Source organism: Lepus europaeus, chromosome 4 (assembly GCF_033115175.1).
Source record: "Lepus europaeus isolate LE1 chromosome 4, mLepTim1.pri, whole genome shotgun sequence".
Lineage (NCBI taxonomy): Eukaryota > Metazoa > Chordata > Mammalia > Lagomorpha > Leporidae > Lepus > Lepus europaeus.
The window spans coordinates 38,834,331-38,855,009 of NC_084830.1; the positions used below are offsets into that span (position 1 = coordinate 38,834,331).

General features: G+C 44.5%; 1 protein-coding gene across 3 annotated transcripts in view; it reads left to right on the forward strand.

Annotated features, from left to right (window-relative positions):
* Positions 1-20,679, forward strand: part of DPYS (dihydropyrimidinase) — a 108,389-nt gene that overhangs the window by 49,822 nt on the left and 37,888 nt on the right. For all 3 annotated transcript variants that reach the window (XM_062188125.1, XM_062188123.1, XM_062188124.1), the window contains exon 8: positions 18,840-19,047. In XM_062188125.1, coding sequence (XP_062044109.1) covers positions 18,840-19,047 — 208 coding nt within the window. The remainder of the gene's footprint in view (positions 1-18,839; positions 19,048-20,679) is intronic.

Below are 20,679 nucleotides of genomic sequence, written 5' to 3' on the forward strand. Positions count from 1 at the left end.
CCTTTGGAAACCAAAGGGCAGTGGACATTTTCCCAGAAAGATCTCATGTGCCTGCAATACACCTGCTCCTTGCCCCCCAAGGAGAGGAGCCTGTGCAAACCAGAGAGAGCGAGAGAGAGAGAGAGAGCGCGCCTGGGAAGGAGACCCAGGGTACTTCCTGGTTATTTTGCAGCTGCGACTGGAATCACATTAAACCTTTTGCCTAATTTCCTTTGTCTAGCTTGATTTCTCTTTGGCTGGGAGGTAAATGGATCAATACTGTTTTTTATGCCGAGATTATGTTGCCTGAAGGAAATCTTCCATCGGTTCACTGTGCCTGCCTGCAGTCTTGTGCTTGGGGCTGCGTGCTGTCGGCAATGAACAGCCTCCCCAGCATGCACACCAGGGCTGCTGTCTGCACGGAGCCCATCTGGAGAGGTCAGCTGGGCTGCACCTCTCCAGGGCGTCGTGCATGTGTTCCTCTGGCCGTCTCCTAAGGTGCGCATTGATCGGTTTATTGTAGTTCCTTCATTTCTGTGAAGCCTCTTCTCCCACCCCTTTCTCTGTATTTTTGATGCTCTGATGCCTCTCCAACATTTCTTCACAGTGGTTTCTTTACCTTCCCGTTATCTTTTCTTCCTGTCAGCTCCCTGCCTCCCCCCAGTACCCTGCCTAGGATTCTGCTCTTTTCTTCTCACCAAGAGAGGGAAATGTGTGCTTTCAGTTCTATTCTCCTGCCAGGCATTTCAGGAAAGCTAAGCTTCTGTAGGCAGAATAATGAGAAGGCAATTTACACACAAGAGGAAAAATTGGAACATTTATCTGTGTGGGAGCGTTGCTGAATTCCTCACCTGGTAGGGGGAGAAAGACGGTATTGATCAGTTGTCTGTAAACATGTATTTATTGCACGCTTAGTGTGTGTAAGAAATTGCTGAGTTCCGTGGGGAACATTAACGTCAGGTGTAATGCCTGTAGCCCTAGGGGCTGCGTCTTGGTTGGGCAGACAAGATGCAAACATGGGAAAGGATAAAATAACTTTTGGAAGGGAAAAATATTAACAGTTTAGCGCACCAGTACAGGTGGCGAGAAAGGTCTCCTGGGCTTGACTGACAAGTGACCGGCCCAGGTGACTGTCCTGACTCAAGGTGCTCTGTAAAGACGTTGAGGACTGCTATGGGATTGGGGCAGGCTCTGCGCTACCTGAATCCTTGGGAGTGGCTCTGGAAGACAGAGGTCAGGAAGACCAGCCATGTGGAGAAGTCAGGGCTTGTTGAGGAGAAATGGGAAGGTTGTATTCTGGGGAAATGATACTTGAGGGGTCTAATGGTCAGGATGCCCATGTCCCATGTCACAGGACCTGGGTTCCATTCCCAGCTCTGGCTCCTCACTCTGGCTTTCTGCCAATACACACCCTAATAGGCGCAAGTGATGGTCTAAGTAGTTGGATCCCTGCCATTCACGGGGGAGACCCGGACTGAATTCCTGGCTTTGGCCTGGCCTAGCCTCACATCTGCTATTGCAGACATAGGGGGAGTGAACCAGTAGATGGGAGCTCTCCTGCTTTCTGTTTGTATGCAGAAGGGTCAGGATGACAGAGTTGAAGATAAGATTAGGCCTGGCTAGACTGCCAGGGGCCTCAACTGTTAAGTATGGAAGCTTTTCTATGAGGCAGCAGAAGCTATTGGATGGTCTCCGTGAGTGAGGATCTGAGTTGATCTATGCTTCTCAACCTTGACATGGCACAGTAGAAAATGCTGTTATTTGTAGAGCACATGGCAATAAAAAGAAGAGGAGTTGGAGACTGTGAGGAGGGTATAGTGTCACCCACTTGCCCTGGTTTGCCTGGGACTCTTCCGGTGTTAGCACTGAAGGTCCCATATCCTTGGAAACTCGCTCAGGTTCAACCTCCGTGGTGTCTCTTTTTCATTCTGTTTGTTGTTAGATGCCTTTGATGAAAGTGACTGGTCTAGGAGCTCTACCCACATTTGGAGTCTGAGTTTCCATCTTGCATCTGGGCTCATCACTTGGAGAAATCTGATTAAATATTTAGTTGATAGTGGTGAGTGTGTGGGATGGACTGAAGTCAGGGAGAATGGTCAGGAGGCTATTATTAGAATCTGGCTTGATGGCTAAGGACTCAGTCATGATGATGATGTGGAAAATGGGAAAAAAAGAGGAATTGCTTTAAGGGATATTTCCCCAGGAAGGAATATCCACCTTATCAACTTGGTAAAAGATTACAAATGGAGTGGGAAAAGAGGAGTCAGACATCACCTCAAAATTACTGCAGCTTTGTTCATTTCAGATGCAAGCGTTTGTTAAGTGCCACCTGGATACAATGCATTTTATTCAAAGCTGAGTGAAAAATGGCATAACCGTAAAGGAACTTACTATCAAACCGGACAGATAAGAAATGGCCCAAATACCTCAACTAACTTTCATATGTAAAAGACCCGGGTATTGGACCAGAGTTGAGGGGCATGGCATTTACGGCCAAGCCAAGCAGTTAGATTCAAGTCCTGGCTATGCAGTGTATACTAGCTGTGTGTCCTTGGGACAGTTACTTCCCTCTCTGAGGCTCCCTTTCCTCCTTTGTGAGATGTAGATATGATGATAATTGTACTGACTTCTAGGAGTTATCAAGAGGAGATAATACCTTGAGTACTGTGCAGTGTTAGGGAAGGTAAATACCATCAGTATCATCATTATGTAGCAGATGATACAGCACTAAAGGTATACAAATTAGCAGAGAGGAGCAAAGTCGTGACTTTGATAAAACGGGAACCTAAAGTTAAAGAGCTTAGAAAATCTACAGTAGTCCCAGAATTCAGTTTGTTTTGTCAAGCCTGTTTTCATCCATTTTGTCATTGTAGTTTTATACATACTCTCCCCTGCACATTTAGTTTGTAATTGGCATATTGGTGAGGTACAATTGTTCCAGGATTTCAGTAGAATGCCCCTTGGACATTACATTCCACTGGGCCATTAAACACTTTTGAATGATCCAAATATATTTTAAAAATCTTTGATTCCAAGGTGCTTTGCCTGACAGCACAGAACTGTGGCCTCAGGGGAAGACTTCAGATAATTTTTTGTGTGAGGTCCTTCATCTAGGTTTCATAGTGATGGGTAACTTGTGCAGTTTTTAATGTTCTTTTTGCTCTTTTTAAAACCTGACTTCTGATTATTTCCATTGGTTGGATTACTAAGAACAGAATTAATGTATCAAAGGATGCAATCTTTTGATACAACACAGTCTCCTTTTTCCTTGATTTTTGCTACAGTGCAGGTAAAAATTGTTACCTTTCAGCTATAAATTGCATATATTGAACTCTAAGGAAGTTGAACATTTCATGTTTGTTAGTCATTGGGTATTCTTTTTCTTGTGGAGAAATACCTTTTCATGCCCTTGGTTCATTTTTCTTTTGGTAACATATCATTTGCATCTTTATTTAAGTGATCTGTCACATTTCTTGCAAACTCCCCAAGGTTCTTTTGAACAATAAATGCTGTAGTTAAATGAAAACGTTTGGCAAAAACTGTAGAGCACCACTTGCCTGTTACTATTATTAAAATGTTGGGTTTGATCATTAAGGTATGTTAGGATCATTTGAGTAACAAAAAGGTCTGTAGAAATTCAGAAGTAGTATGCCTGGGGTGTGAGCTCTGTGGAGCAGGAATTTCCATCTGTGTAAGTCACTCCTCGTCCCTAGCACATAGGACAATGCCTGCCTTGTAATAGGCAATCAACAGGTACATGTTACAGCTTTTTTATTTTTATTTGAGAGGAAGAGTTACAGGCAGAGAAAGAGAGCGACAGAAACATCTTCCATTCACTCCCCAGATGGACCTAATGGCTGGAACTGAGCTGATCCAAAGTCAGGAGCCAGGAGCTTCCTCCAAGTCTACTACATGGTTACATGGGTCCAAGGAACTGGGCCATCTTCCACTGCTTTCCCAGGCCATAGGCAGAGCTGGATCGGGAGAGGAGCAGCCAGGACACAAACTGGTACTCACATGGGATGCCAGCACCACAGGCAGAGGCTTAGCCTACTAAGTCACAGCACCATTTCCTCAACAGTGCATGTTAAATGAATGAGTACTTGAAAATCTATAGATAGATGGGACTTTCTACACCCTTCCACCCCAATGACTCTATTTCACTTTTTTTTTTCCTCAAGCCAGAAGGGAATGTGATATATATAGTAGGTGGGCCAGAGCTGTGAAATAATGTCCTTAAAATTCTGGATGTAGGAAACCCATTTCTTAGAACCTACTTTCTTTATGGTAACTTTATAAGCCTAATTAGTAAGTCTGCCTCATTTATTTATGTGAAAAACCGGAGACAAGAAAAGTTTAGTAATGCAAGCATGGCTTTCAGCAATATGGCAAAAGACTTGGTTTTTAATTTACCAGCATTGTAAATGTCTGAATATGTGGCAAACATACTACTTACTGTCCCCATGCCTCAGTTACTGTGAGGCCCGCCCTTCCTTCCTTCCTGCCTTCCTTCCTTCCTTCCTTCCTTCCTTCCTTCCTTCCTGCCTTCCTTCCTCCCTCCCTCCCTCCCTTCCTTCCTCTTTCTCACCCTCCCTCTTTCTTTCTCTCTTTCTCTCTTCCTTTTTTCCTTTCTTTCTCCCTCCCTCCCTCTCTCTCTTTCTTTCTTTCTTTCTTCCCCCTCCCTCCCTCTCCCTCCTCCTCCGTCCCTCCCTCCCTCCCTCTCTCTCTCTCTCTCTCTCTTTCTTTCATGCCTATGAGAACCAATTATATGCAAGGCCTAAAACAAAACATGACCATATGTCTTAAAATTGATTCAGTCCTTGGTTGTCTATTTTGGAGAAATTTTTTACATAGCAACTTATGCTGATGAGTATAATTTCCTGTGTAGACCTAAAACCAACTCCCAAGTGCCTGGCACCATCGTCTTCTCTAAAGTTTTCTGTTTTGTTTTTATTCCTAATTAGTCTACCTCCCATTATGTTTTCCTTTTGAGGTACATGGTATTTCCGGGAGAATGTGGGATAAAATACCAATACACACGCTTCTGCGGTGTTTTGGATGGGTCACCTGGAGAGGGATGCAACGTGCAGTGGCTCAGCACTTAGAGTTTGGGGTACAGGGACTCTGATTTACAGTCTTGGTGACTTGCTCGGCTTCTCTGAACCTCGATTTCTTCATTTATAAACTATGGATTTAAAAAAAAAACATTCATAGGGCTCCAAAAAAGGTGAATTAAATTGATGCATGAAAAGCTTCTAGTATAGCGTTCAATATATAACAATGCAGTTGGGGGGGGGGGGAGCCACAACAATACAAAAGTTGCACTTTGTAAATTCACATTTATGAAATAAAAAATTAAAAAAATAAAAAACAAAACAAAACAAAAAAACAATGCAGTAACGAAGCTGCGCTGGGATGCTTTTATTTATCATCATCATGATCGTGATAGGTGACCTTGGCCACAGCTTATAATCACTGAGATGCCATTAGTAAATCTAAGAAAAGCAACTGAAAATGTCAAAGGTGAGGAAGGAGAGATCCCTGCAAGAAATTATTCCAGGAGTAACTCAACCCGGTCTAGTAGCATTCAATCAGAAAAGCAGGATCACGTGGATGTGTGTGTATGCATGTATGTCTACATACATATGCATATGTACATACATGTGTGCACACAGTCACATTGATATCTATCACCTGATCTCCCACAGGTGTGGGGGCTGGAATCCCTGTAGCACTACTATCTTCATGGCTGACGCTGGAGCTAGAAGTCCAGGGGACACTGGGAAGGGAAGATGGAGGTGAAGTGGGCAGGATAAGGACCAGGTGGAACCACAACACAGGGCCTAAAGGAAGCTGTACTGGTTCTGGTTGCTTCTGCTCTTGGTGCTGTGCTGTGATGTCTGCTTGTGGTCATGGAACAAACGCATCACACCCGGCCCAGGAGGCAGAGCAGACAAAGGTGTGGCAGACACCCTGGATGTCTGGAGGGCGGCAGGCCTGACCACCACCCCACTCTGAGAGCAGTCGGCAGACACCGTGTGCTACAAAGTGCCTGCTGCTTTCCTTCCACCTCTCCCACCTCTGAGCAGTGAGTATGGTTATCAATGCAGTATACATTTTAGGGTTGAAGACGGTGAGGTTAGGTTTAGAGGCATTCAGCTGTTTGCTGGAAAGGGCAGTGATGGGATTCAGTGCAGGCCTGGCCTAGACTCTTACTAAACACAGCAAAGCTTACAGCCTCTTGAAAAGGCAGGCAAGGAACAGGTGCCTATGGCACAGGGTCAAGGCTAATCTCTGGAGCCAGACCTCCTGGCTGTGTGATCTTCCACGTACAGACATGAATGAGCATAATCCACTATCAAAGGCTGCTCTGTCGAGTCCTGTTCATCTACATGAGTTCTTGACAGTGGTGTCCGGCGTTCCAGGCAGCCTATGAACGCGGCTGGTACTGCCCAGCTTGCTGGGGTCTGCGCATCTCTCATGTCTGGCCGTGGTCGATTGCACCTTACGCCCTCCTGTGCGCCGTCCCCTGCCCCATCCGTCGCACTGAGGAGTTTGCCCGAGGTGCGCTCGGTGGTGAAGCTGAGTCAGTTTTGCAGGCTGTGTTTCAGCTTTTCAGCAGCAGCGCCTTGGACTCAGCCCCGAGCCTGCCCCAGGCAGACGGAGGTGACAGTTGACGTTGCAGGACCGCATGAGCCCCCAGCACCTCTCAGACACAAGCCTTTTGGCTTGGGCCACGTTGGAACTTTATTGCTAATTGGAGGCTGTGCTTGCAGCTCTGACAGAGCCTCCAGAGTGCTCTATTTTAGGGCGGTCGATGAAACGCCGAGTGTGCGGTTCCCCAAAGGGATGACTAGCTGTCACCGAGTCCGCGTGCGGATGGAAAGCGGATAATTACTCTCCCCATTCCAAGTCTGGTCATCTTTGCAGTTAGGGAAGAGGGTAGTGAGCAGGGGATAGCTCTCGATGGTGGGCTGGAGAGCGCGTGGCAGCCTGGCCTTTACGCACGGGGCAACGCAGGGCAGGTTACGGGAGTTCTGTGGGTCTCCATTCCTCAAGGATTGTTGAGAGAGCAAATGGGGGCACCGCCCACGGAAGCACTCAGAATACAGCAGGCGCTGGAGTTTGTGGGGATGGTCATTGGCGTTCTTCTGCTCCTACAACTTTTAGGACATGTTTTGACATTTGTGTTCTTTATTTTTGTTTGTTTGTTTTATTTTTCTTTGTCTCTCCCTCTTTTCTCTCCCCTTTTCTGTCCTTGCCCACCATTTTCTTCTTTATTTTGTGCCTCACTTGCCAAGTTTTAGGTCTTCTTATTACTCCCTCAAGGGAGTTGTGGGTGGGGTTGTTGCCTCATTTTGTTTCATTTTGTTTTGCCACTGGAGACACTTAGATCTGGCAAAAGCAAACACTTTTTGTAAAGGGCCAGAGAGTACCTTGTTTAGGCTTTGTGAATGTCTCTGTGCTACTGCTCAACTCTGCCATTGTCGTGCAAAAGCAGCCATGGCTAACACCTGAATGAGTAACTATGACTATGTTCCAATAAAACTTTATCTGCAAAGCCAGTTGTGGGCCACAGTTTGCCAACCCCTGGGTCAGAGAGTTGGAGGCTGTAGGCTCCTGTCATAGTACAGTTCAGTTCCTGTCAGGCATCTTTTTTAAAGATTTATTTATTTATTTGAAAGAGTTTCACAGAGAAAGGAGAGGCAGAGAGAGAGAGAGAGAGAGAGAGGGAGAGGGAGAGGTCTTCCATCCGCTGGTTCACCCCCCAATTGGCCACAATGGCCAGAGCTGCGCTGATCCGAAGACAGGAGCCAGGAGCTTCTTCCAGGTCTCCCACTTGGGTGCAGGGGCCCAAGCACTTGGGCCATCTTCTACCGTTTTTCTCAGGCCGTAGCAGAGAGCTGGATTGGAAGTGAAGCAAAGGCCTGCCTCCTTAGCGCAGTAGGCAGCGCATCAGTCTCATAATCTGAAGGAAGTGAAGCAACCAGGACTGGAACCAGCACCCATATGGGATGCCGGCACTGCAGCCGGTGGCTTTACCCGTTACGCCACAGCACCGGCCCCCATGACAGGCATCTTGACATCAAGTTCACACCAGCACACTGAGGAAGACTTTGGGGTCTCAGTGGCTCTTGGTCCCTACTTTTCCACAGCCCAGTCTTTGGACAGTGAGTCAGGATGTGACTGGGAAAGGTTACTTTGTGGTTCACAATTGAATACCGTTGGAATTTAAAAGAATTCTGAACAGGCTCCATTTTGACAGTTGGATCATAAGAGGCTTCATCAATTCAAAACTGACTGCTGGTTTTGGAGCAGTCAGCATCAATGAACCTTCCTGCCATGGCAGAAATATACCAGCATGGTGCTGGCACCATGCACACTGCCTAGTTACTGACTGCTTGTCTCAGGCCGCTTCCAAGTGAGTTCAAAACCTAGTTTTGCCATGTGATTATTGTATCCTCGGTACTTGAACTGCCTTCAGCTTAGTTTTCTCATCCATAAAATGGGATAGTAATAATATTGGTATCCTATGCTTCCTGTGAAGATTAAATAAGACAATCCTTTTAATACCTAACCCAGAACAAAGAGTGTAAGTACTTGTTATGAGAAGAAGATGGTTTTTGTCCACTGGGGAGCTTCTGACTGGCCCTGCAGCTGTGACTTGGGAATGGGAACATGCAGCATTATGTTTGCCCTGTCACCTCTCAGGAGTGTGGGAGACCAGGTCTTGATTCTTAGGACTGCAGAGTAAGAAGTCTCCTCTGACTTTTACAGGGTTATCTCTGTTCCTCTTTGTGGATTTTGCACAATTCTTTAGCATCCTGGATGGTGTGGTTATCTGGCCTGTGCATAGTCTTCTCGTCTCCCTTTCACTAACGTACCTTACTCAAGAAGTTATTTTCCAGTGTCAAACTCCATCTCATCTGCCAGCATTTCTGCTTACGAACTCTTTTTATTCCCTTCAGTAGAGGTAGAAGGAAACTAGGTCATCATCTTCCCTTCAACAAAAGAGCAAAGCTTAGAAGCCCTCAGACAGTGTGTTAGCCAGTCTCTCTGTTCCACTCTGCTGGTGGAGAGCCCGCCTATCTCCTCTTCATATTCAGCCATTCCTTTTCTTCCAAAAATATAGTTCGAACTGAATGTGATAATAAGCACCTGGCCTGTTCTGTACTTTGGAAAGAATTTTGTGTGGATTTTACCCAATGTATTCCTACATAGAAAACTGACATCTTTTGCTCCTCAAGTTGTGCCACAGTCTGTCAAGCAATGTCATCTTGCCAAAAGAAAGTCAGCTCCCCAGGAAGAGTGACAGTAAAATGGTAAGACCTAGTCGGCACACTCCGCAGTATGACAGGCCACTAGCCTTCCACAAGTTAATAATTATACTTTCCTATAAACACACAGCTCTTTAATATTCCTAGGACATACATCCTATTACTTGTATCATGCTAGCTTGGCTAATTTTCTTTCAGTTCCTATTACTTCAAGACATTAAATTATTTTTAGTTCCTCACTTGCTGAAAACTAGTGTATAGAGCAAACAATATTTATGTTAAGTAGTGATCCAGAAATGTTCTAATTACTTATTTTCAGATGAGCAAATATGTATATAGAATGCCTTCCATTTGCTCAGCGCTGTGTGAGGTGTGCGGGGGTGGGGGGGGGGGTGAAGGACAAAGCACCTATACCCGAGGTCAGTTTTCTAGTGTCTAAATCCAATTTCTCTGACCATGACCTATGGCACACAGCTCTAAGGACAAAATAGCAGGGATACCTGATCAGTTGATTCCTTTCAGTCAATGTTTGGGCAGTGTTCTTATAAACCTGCATTAAACATTTTGTCATCCATTGAGCAGCACTACAGTTCCAAGTTATTGCCCAATTTAGATTTAATACCATAGCCAAAGCAATTCCCATTTTCTCTTCTGTGGGAGGCGGGAGTAGAAGTCTGAACAGAGGCTGGAAGATTGATGGGTGCAGTAAGCAGCAACTTTGCTTAATAATGACAATGTACTTGAAGTAGCACCATTAGCATTTCCAGAGATGTGGCTGCTTTGCTCCCCATTTATATAACTTGTCACGTCCAAGAAATTGACAGAAGAGGTAGTTTGAAATAGACAGTTAGAACACATGTCAAAAAATATCTTCTCTCATGATCACATTGAAAATGACTGGTCAATTTCAGCTCAAGAACTCTTTAATGGCATCCTAAATGCTTTGCTGCTAAACAGAAAACAAACTAAGAAACATTAGGAACTGTGGAACACACTGCTTCTCATTTGTTTCCTGGTGAACGATGTTGACATTGACCAGATGCTTTCCAGGTGGTTTTCCAGAAAGTGTTTAAGGGGCAGGGTTATCTAATGGTTAAGAGCCCAACCTCCTGAAGCCAGAGGCCCAAGTTCACCCCATAACTCAGGGTTTCATAACATGGGCCAAGTTATTCATCTTTCCTGTGCCTCATCATCCTCTGTCACATGGGAATAATAAAAAGACTCAAAAGATTTAACCATTAACCAGCATTGTTTCATGTTGACTATGCAGGCATCATGTAACATAATAGAGAGAAACAAGATATATTTTTCAAGATGCCACTAATAACCTTGACATAATTCTATTAACTTCTTCTTGGTTCTCATAGCAACCTAGTAAAAATCCATCTGTGTCAAGGACAAAGTGACTATGTTGGAGAGAATACACTAAAATACCAGAGAAAGTCATGTCTCTGGGAATCGGGAAGACCTGAATCGCTCTAAGGAATTCTCTTCTTCTCTACAAAGTTCCCTCTGAATGTACATGGCCAGTGTGCAGTCTCCTGCAGGCTTTGCTTCGGTAATTTTCTCATCTAGAAGCACAGTGGCTCTTTGGTAGAAAACTATTTGCAAAAGGGACAGAATGTTTTCCTGCAGCTGTGATGTGAGTGGTTTCAAAGTTATTGACTAAGTCGGAAAATAGCTCTGTGTTATCTTCTGAGCTTCAGCCTGGGAGCTGTATATACTGGAAGTGACACTCAGTAAGGCCACCTTGACACCCTCTGCAGGGACATGTGCCTGTTTGATACAGACTCCGATTGAGCTTGACAAAGAGCAACTTTTCCCCTGGGGCAGGGTGACCAGGAGAACACACTTCCTGTGAATCTGCTAATGAAGAGTCAACAGCCCTGGCCTCCAGCCCCAGCCCTGGATGGAAAGCCTTTAATCATCCTGGATCCTTCCTGTCTGGGGCAGCCAACATCCTGGCTGTCTGCTCAGTAATGAGAGAAAGTTGCTCCCAGAAAAGCCATTTTCTTGAGCCAATTTGCATATTGTTACAGTTGAAAAATGTTTGATAACGATTCTCACCTGCTTTTGAATGGAATGAGGGCATTGACCCGTGTTTGCGTTTGTTCTGCAAGAAAATTTGGTTGAAAATAGCCTTTTGGTTCTGTGTTTTTGAACTCTGCCCCAGAGATATCCCTGGGCTCTTCATTAACGTCTCTATCAGCCAGAGTTGAATGGTAAACTGTAGTAGCCAACTTGTGTTCACTGCAGTACCAACTCTATGGGAAGGCAATGGGGAGTTCAGAAACCAAAGGCACAATCACTGCTCCGGCTTCCAAAGAACAGAGCCTAGAACAGTCTCGGGCACCTGTAACAGGAATTAGTCCATGTCCAGGGATGCGACTTTTGGACATGTTCAATCCTTTTTGACCCTCTGCCAAAAATCCTGACTCCTGAGAGAGTGCAATTGCATACCTCTTGATTAGGGAAGCAGGGGATGCCATGCCCAACAGTCTTGCCAGAGTATCTACAATGGGGAGAACATTTCTTAAAGCAAACTTGAGATACCAGAAAGACACCAGAAAGAGGGTAAATAGGTGCCTAAGGACCAAACAACAGCTCTTGCTACCCTGCATGTCTCAGGATGGGACGGGATGGCTCTTGCTACCCTTCATGTCTCAGGATGGGACGGGATGTCACTTAGGGGCTGAAGTGTGCTGCAAAGATACATAGCCATTGCCCAGTGATCTGTACTGATGCGCTACTCCTTTGGTTAAATCTCCCTTTTTTGTCAGAGCCTGGGCATGCAAGTTCTTGCTTTCTTCCAAAATGGTCTCCCAGGGTTCAAAGCACTGTCTGCTTACTAGATGACAAGAGGCCCCCAAGTGGCTCCACAGGGAAGGCTATGAGCCTGACTCTGGCCTTTACATCTGGACCTGGACTGCATCAGAGAGGCTTTTTGAGCCACTTATGAAAACCTATGGGATATTTCATTATAATGGAAAAAAAAGTCACAGGGAGAGTTTTGAGAAGGATGAGTCTATTCTTGGCTGCTCTATTTGTATGATGTTGGCCCTAGAAGGAAGTCAAGAGAACATGCTAACTGCTCACTCCTGTCCCAGGCCTCTTATGGGACAATACAATGGGGGGGATAGTCAGCTGCTTAGTATTTATACTTCATTCAACAAAGGCCAAAAATGTGTGCTTTCGAGATTATTATAAAAAATTAAGAGTGGACAAAGAATCTCTGGTGGCAGGGGTGGGATGAGGGGGTCCAGGCTGAGAGGTTACACAGCTAGGACCAATGTCCCAGGCAAGAGAACTGGACAGTAAACAGCTATGATGCTCCCTGTCCACACAGACACCCTGGACTACTGCTAGAACCTCTATCATAGCTGGCTCTCAACACAGGATTTACCCATCTTCACCCGCATCAACATGTTTTCCTGTAGCATCTGCTTCTGCTTCCCAAGTCACCAGCTTGCCATGCAAAGTCTGATGCTTAGGCACCAATTTAGAGGAGCCCAGATCTTATGCCCAGGTCCAGATACAAAGGAAGTTGGGAAGACATGTTCTTGACTTCGTCCTTGGCAAGAATTCCCAAGAGGAAGTCCGTTCAATGCAATAACCGCTGTCCTTGAAAAAGCATGTGACTTTGAACTTCTATGCATTCCGTTAATGGGCTGCATCACTCATACGGTACCGTGAATGAATAGACTGTAAATTATGCTTTGTAATTTTATGTTTCAAAGTATCTCTTAACTAAATATTGAAAATGGGCCACGATTTTTTTTAACCTTCTTATGTCAGGGTTACAAATAGAAGGGTACGTCAAAATGTTCATGGAAAAATGGAATTCAAAGATAATGTGCATTTTCCATGAACCTTTTGAAAATCCCTCATAGAACAGTATTTTTTAAAGATTTATTTATTTGAAAGGCAGAGAGAGAGGAGAGATAGATCTCCCATCCACTGGTTCACTCCTCAAATGGCTGCAAAGATAGGAGCTGAGCCAGGCTAAAGGCAGCTGCTAGGAGCCAAAAATTCATCCAGTTCTCCCACGTGAATGCAGGGGCCCAAGGACTTAGGCCATTTTGTGCTACTTTCCCATGCACGTTAGCAGGAAGCCGGATCAGAAGTGGAGCAGCCAGGATTTGAACTGGTGCTCATATGGGATGCTGGCATTGCAGGTGGCAGCTTACTCTGCTGCACCACAATCCTGACCCCGTTCTCTGTCTTAAAATGCACATCCATTAAGAAAGAGCCTTGTGAAGAGATCATGACAGTAATGCAGGCACAGAAGAAAAGCTCCCTCCCTGTCAGCCTGGGTCATTGTCTGGCCTGCCAGGGACCAGGATCTCTGAGTGGAGTTTTAGGGAAAGGAGGGAGCAGAGGTGAGCAGGGCATTCAAGGTGAAAAGACCTGGGAAGTGAGAAAGCGCCTAAGAGGCAGAGAATTAGGCTTTGGCTGGAAGGAGAAAGTTGGCTGACGAATAACACCCTGTCAGACACCTCCCAGTGTGAAAGTGGGAGCACATTCTTTTTGCTGCTGGTGATAATGCCTAGAATTTACATTTTGTGTTAATTTGACTTCATTTACATAATACCTTATTCTAAAGAATCTCTTAGATGTTGCCTAATTGTCCTCTTTCCCTTGCTCACCCCAAGGCTGAGAAAGTCAAAGTAATGACCTGTATTTGGCATGAGGCACAGAAATGTGATTTGGTATTTTACTGTCAACCTCATTTTAAGTTCACCAACAGTAGAAGTAGTGTAACAAGAACGCTGAAGGTACATTGACTCTCCCATAGTCATTTTTCCCTAGATCACGAAAAACTGTCTTTTCCTTTTGTTTGTGTCCACATGTATATGTGTTTTCCATGTAGACATAGTGAACATACTCTCTATAAACTGTTTTTCCACTTAATGTTACATCATTATTGGGGTTTTTGCTTCTAGGTTATTCTTTTTTTAAAAAAAAATGTATAGGGACTGGCATTGTAGTATAGCAGATTAAGCTGTCACTTGCAACAACAGTATTTCATAACAGAGTGCCAGTTTGAGTCCTGACTGCTCCACTTCCAGTTCAGCTCCCTGTCACCCATCTGGGGCACAAGATGGAGTCCCTGGCTCCTGGTTTAAGTCTGGCCCAGCCTCAGCCATTGCAGCCATTTGAAGAGTGAACCAGCAGATGAGATCTCTCTCTCCACCACCCCCACCCCACCCCATCCCTCTGACTTTCAAATAAATTAATAAATCCTTAAAAAACTTTTTTTTCCATTTTATTTGAAAAATGGAGGGGATTCTGGAGACAGAGAAAGATATCCTATTCATTGACACACTCCTCAAATGCCTACAACAGCCAGGGTTGCACCAGACTGAAACCAGGATCCCAAACTCGATCTGGGTCTCCCACGTGGATGACAGAGATTCAAGTCCCTGAACTATAACCTGCTGCCTCCAAGGGCATGCATTAACAGGAAGGTGGAACCAGAAGTAGAGCAAGAACTCAAATCCAAGCACTCTGTAAAAGGGGTACAGGGAGTCCAAACTTTCTTAACTTTTATGCCAAATACCCACCTCTGTAGAGTTCTTTATTCCAACCTTTTGTAAATGCCAAATATTGCATTGACTATTCATTAGAATATTGTCATGCTTCAGTTTTCAATAATTTAGGCAACATTGTAATTACAGTCACTGAGTATAAAGCTTATTTCTTCTCTTAGATTCTGTTCCTAATAGCTTCGGTAACTCTTAGAATTTCCCTTTTCCTCCTACCATTCTTACACTTCAAATAAAATTTCCACATGAATTTTTTAATTCACATTAGAGAAGCAATCTCATAAAATGTTTGCTTGAATGTTTATCATAGTTAGGTTCATGATTGTCAAAAACCGGAAATAGTACAAATGCCGTTTCGGGGATAAATGGATGACACACTGTGGTACATTCATTTAGTGGAAAACTACTCAGTAGCAAACAAGAACAAACTGTTGATATACAAAGCAGCTTGGATGAACCTCAAAGGAATCATGCAGAGTGAAAGAACACAGTCTCCTTTGTTCCATTTGTGTGATATTCTTGAAAAGGGAAAACTACAGTGAAGGAGAATAGATCAGTGGTTGCCCAGAAGTAAGAAATGGGGGTATGGTATGACTACAAAGGAAGAATATGAGAATTTTTAAAATGTCTAAATTATTTTTTTATTTACTTGAGAGAGAGAGAGAGAGGGAGACAGAGAGCGAGCAATTCCCACTCACTGGTTTACTCCCCAGGTGGCCACAGAGGCTGCGGCTAGGATTGGACCAAAACTGGGAGCCAGGAACTCAACCTGTGTTGCCCATGTGGATGTCAGGCACCCAGTTACTTGAGCCATCACCTCTGCTTCCCAGGCTCTGCATTAGCAGGACGCTGGAGTCATCAGCTGGGGCCAGGAATCAAACCCAAGCACAGCGGTGTGGGACACAGGCGTCATAACTGCTAGACTGACACTGGCTCCCTATGTATGAGTTTGGGGAGCTGATGGAACTGCTCTATGTCCTACTTGTTGCAGTGGTGACGCTAATCTGTATATGTGTCAAAATTCATAGAACTGTAGACAAAAAGGTCATTTTATTGTGAATTTTAAAAAATATGAAAAGATCTCAGTTTTATCCAACTGGTCATTTGTCTTTTGACTATTTAATACCTATAAAATACTGTCTACCTGGGAAATGTTATAAAGATGGAATAAAATGCTATAAATTGTCTCTTGACATACTGGAGCTCCTCCTTTTCTTTTCCCTGGTGGGCATTTCTCAGTGGGAACAGATCTTTTTTTATTATGTCTGTGCTTTTTAAAAATACCTATGTGGTTGTTGGAGACCAGACTGAAGCAACTGAGGGCTTCACGCAGGAAAGTGCCATGATCTGATGTTTCTTTTTGAAGTATTGTTTAAGCAGCTTTGTTGAGGGTGTAGAAGGGTAAAAGCAGGAACAGAAAAGCCAGGAATAGGTCTTTGATTGTCCAGATGAGAGATGACAGTGGTGTGGCTTTGGGTGAGAGCAGCAGAGAGGGAGAGAAGTGGGCAGGTTTGGGACTCATTTGGGGAGAGACAGAGTCCATAAGCTTGACGATGGTTTGAGGGGTGAGGAAGGGTAGATGGTGGCATCATTTACAGGGAGGAGAAACTGGAGTGGGTGAGTTGTAGCAGGAGTTGCAAATCAAGCCTTCTGTGTGAGGCACAGAAACAAAAGAGGCAACAGGACACAAGAGTCTGGAACCAAGGACCAGGCCAGTGCTTTCTTGTCCATTTTTAGGACTGTATCACACAACAGCTCTTCCAGACTGGGGTTCGAGGTGCTCTGAGTTGTTTTACTTTGGGGTAGTAGAATACTTCTATTTAATCCTTTCCTGAGAGGAATTGTAGAACCTTCCACCAGAATGCAAGTCATGCTCATATTATTCACAGACACTAGATTTTCTTTTCTATTTAATGTGATTTAAGGAGAGGGGGCACCCAGCATTTCTAATTATCCATTGCCAGAAGTTATTAATCACATTATGTAGGATGGAATACTATTTTTTTTTTTTTGACAGGTAGAGTGGACAGTGAGAGAGAGACAGAGAGAAAGGTCTTCCTTTCGCCGTTGGTTCACCCTCCAATGGCCGCCGCGGTTGGCGCGCTGCGGCCAGCACACCGCGCTGATCCGATGGCAGGAGCCAGTTGCTTCTCCTGGTCTCCCATGGGGTGCAGGGCCCAAGCACTTGGGCCATCCTCCACTGCACTCCCTAGCCACAGCAGAGAGCTGGCCTGGAAGAGGGGCAACCGGGACAGGATCGGTGCCCCGACCAGGACTAGAACCCGGTGTGCCAGTGCCGCATGGCGGAGGATTAGCCTAGTGAGCCGCGGCGCCGGCCGGGATGGAATACTATTAATAAGCCACTGAGATAAAGCTATCCCACTATAGGTGTCTATCCACTAGAAATTAAATCAGTATGTCAAAGATATATCTTTACTCCTGTGTTCATTGTAGCATTATTAGCAATAACCAAGATACAGAATCGGTCTAAATGACTCTCAGTGGATGAATGGGGGTGGGGGAAATGTGGCACATACATACAGTAGAATACTACTGAGCCTTAAAAGAGAAGGAAATCCTGTCATTTATGATACTATAGGTGAATCTGGAGGACATTATGTTAGATTAAGTAATCCAGGTACAGAAAGACAAATACCTAATGATCTTGTGAAATAAAAAAAAAAAAAAAGAACTCATTGAAGTAGAGAGTAGAATGGTGGTGACTGGCGCTGAGGTAGGTGGGTGCATGGGAGAGATGTTGGTTAAAAGATAAAAAATTACAGTTATATAAGAATAGACCCAGGAAGCAAGAGTTCTGTATGATATGAATATTTAAGTTTATAATACATTGCATTCTTAAAAATGCTGAGAGTGGATAGAAAGTGTTCCCACTGAAAAACTGAGACGATAACTGCGTGAGAGAATGCAGGTGTCAATCAGCGAGAGTTAGTCATTCCACTACGCATTTGTGCTTCAGGATATCTTATTAGACGCAATAAATGCATCAAATTGGATCTTTCCAGGAAAAACAAATACAAATAAGTTGATGAATATGTAAGCACATGACATAGGGTATAGTTAGTAAGCGATTGTATTATTATTTTTTTTTTTTTTGGACAGGCAGAGTTAGACAGTGAGAGAGAGAGAGACAGAGAGAGAAAGGTCTTCCTTCCGTTGGTTCACCCCCCAAATAGCCACCACAGGCAGTGCTGCGCTGATCTGAAGCCAGAAGCCAGGTGCTTCCTCCTGGTCTCCCATGCAGGTGCAGGGCCCAAGCACTTGGGCCATCCTCTACTGCTGTCCCAGGCCACAGCAGAGAGCTGGACTGGAAGAGGAGCAACCAGGACAGAATCCGGTGCCCCAACCGGGACTAGAACCCGGAGTGCTGGCACCACAGGCGGAAGATTAGCCAAGTAAGCTGCGGCGCCGGCCAAGAGATTGTATTATAACAATTGCCCTCATATTTTCTGCTTTGCCCCAGACAAGGGGAACTATTCAAGATGCACTTTCTCTTGATAACTACCAAGTGTAACTTGAGAACTATCCAGTGATGATTGTTTCTGGGAAGGCAGGGGCAAGAATGGGATTTGGGAAATGAGGGTTAGAGGAAATCTCACTGCAACTGGAAAAAGTTGAAGTCGTGTGGCTGGATGCTAGGTCAGTGTGTTCATTAGATTCACCTGTTTAGAAAGTTCCATAATTTAAATGTAAAAACAATATGTTATTCTTTAATGTGTAAATAAAAATTAATTTGGAAATCCAAACATGAAAGACAATGCCTTTTCCCATTCGCTCCTTCCTCATTAATCACCTTAAAGTGTGATCACTTGGGTTTTTCCGTCAGAAAATAGAATTACTGTGTAATGAAATGTTAATGCAATGTTCTATTCTTAAAGTCACTTGCTACAGTGATGAAGCTATGGCCTAATAGACTTGCTAAATTTTCTTCTAAGTCATTCCATTTTAAATATTTTATATTCATCAAGTGAGCAGATGATGACCCGGGATTTTTTTTTTTTTGTCTTTACAAACACAGAACCATCTCAGCAAAAACTCATCATCAAGCTGTCAACTTCAACATCTTCGAGGGCATGGTTTGCCATGGGGTGCCACTTGTGACTATTTCAAGAGGCAAAGTGGTGTATGAAGCCGGAGTCTTCAACGTCACAGCGGGAGATGGGAAGTTTATTCCTCGCAAGCCCTTTGCAGAATATATTTACAAACGAATCAAGCAGCGAGACCAGGTGAGTCATACCGTGGTGGGCTGTTACCATGATCTGTACCGTCACCTGCTGCTTCACGTCTGGCTGGTGCTGGTGGCAGTCATGTACATCTTGGCAGTCACATACACCTGGATGTGTACTTAGTATATTTAGTATATTCCTGGATGTCAACAATAATATGTGAAACGTTACAGGCAGGTGCAAATTTTCAGAGAACTCACTGGGGGGATGTATTTCCCTTTACAGAAGGGTGTGTCTATCCAGGGTTTCCTCCAGGTAAGGTAAGGGCCTTGGGCACGTTTTGGCAATTGTGTCTGAGAGGGAGACACTCAGATGGATAAGGCAGGCAGGTTTTATTAGGGAAATACCTGTGAGAGGAAATGCAAGGGAGCCAAGAAAGGCTGGGAGTCTTGCAGGTGATTCAGGTCTGACCCAGAGGGAAAATCAAATGGGGCAGGCGCATTGCAATACCACCACACTGTCTAAGAGCATCAGCAAGGCCTCCAGGAGCCCTGGAGCCAAATCCTGGGTCTCCCAGCTGCAGGCAGCACCCATTTCACTGGCTGTGAGCCCCCGTGGGGGATGGAGGTTGGGGGAAGAGGAGGCAATGCAAACCATGATGGAGTTCAGAACTCAGCCTCTACCCCTTATAGAATTGAGTCTTCTGTTGTTGAAGTTCTGCAAATCCCATGCTGAGCAGACCATGTGGTGGTTGGGGTCAGGTAGATCCATGCATGCATTTCACCTTGCCTCTCCATCTCCTAACTGCTGACCAGGAACTACTGCTGCTATCATTTTTAGGCCTCTCCTCCACTGGAAAATGAAAACATTTCCTCTCTAACAAATTGTGACACTCAAGTAAAACTTTTTTGCTTTAAATGTATAGCACATAGTAGGAGGTTGATAAGCATTAGTCCTCCCTCTTTGCTTACCCTTTCAAAGGCTCCAGTCTTTTTAATAATTGTATAAGAGGTATCTGCTTTTATTATATCTTTAGCTTTCATACTTATTTTACAGAGTTTTTTTTCTTTATTTAAAGGCAGAGTTAAAGAGGGAGAGACAGAGAGATCTTTCATCCACTGGTTCACTCTTCAAATGGTTACAACAGCTGGGGCTGGGCCAGGTAGAAGCCAAGAGCCTGGAACTCCATCTGGGTCTCCCACATGGGCACAGGAGCCCAAACTCTTGGGCCATCTTCTGCTGCCTTCCCAGGCATGTTAGCAGGAAGCCGGATCAGAAGTGGAGCAGCTGGAACTCCAACCAGTGCATGGCATTACAAGCGGTGACTTGGCCAGTTGTGCCCCTACACTAACATTGGAAAATTTCAGATTTATCAAGATGTATATGTCTGGATTTGGGATGCCCTGAATCCCACACAGCTGGGACAAGCTAGGACCAGATGACAGGGCCTAGAGAAAAGCTCTCTGCTTTTCTCCCAGCAGGCTTCACTCATCTGTGTTCTAAGCCTGGCCACGTAGACTTTGCAACCCTTGGAAAGCTTTCTTTTTTCCAGTTTTCAAGCATACATTTTCTTTTTCAAAGTTCTTTGGCTCTTTTTTTTTTTTTTTGATTCATTCTGTTTAGATCTTGTAGTCTCTTTGATTTCTCCTCTAATGTGTTGTGAAAATTTTTTAACTTGTGGATATTCAGAAT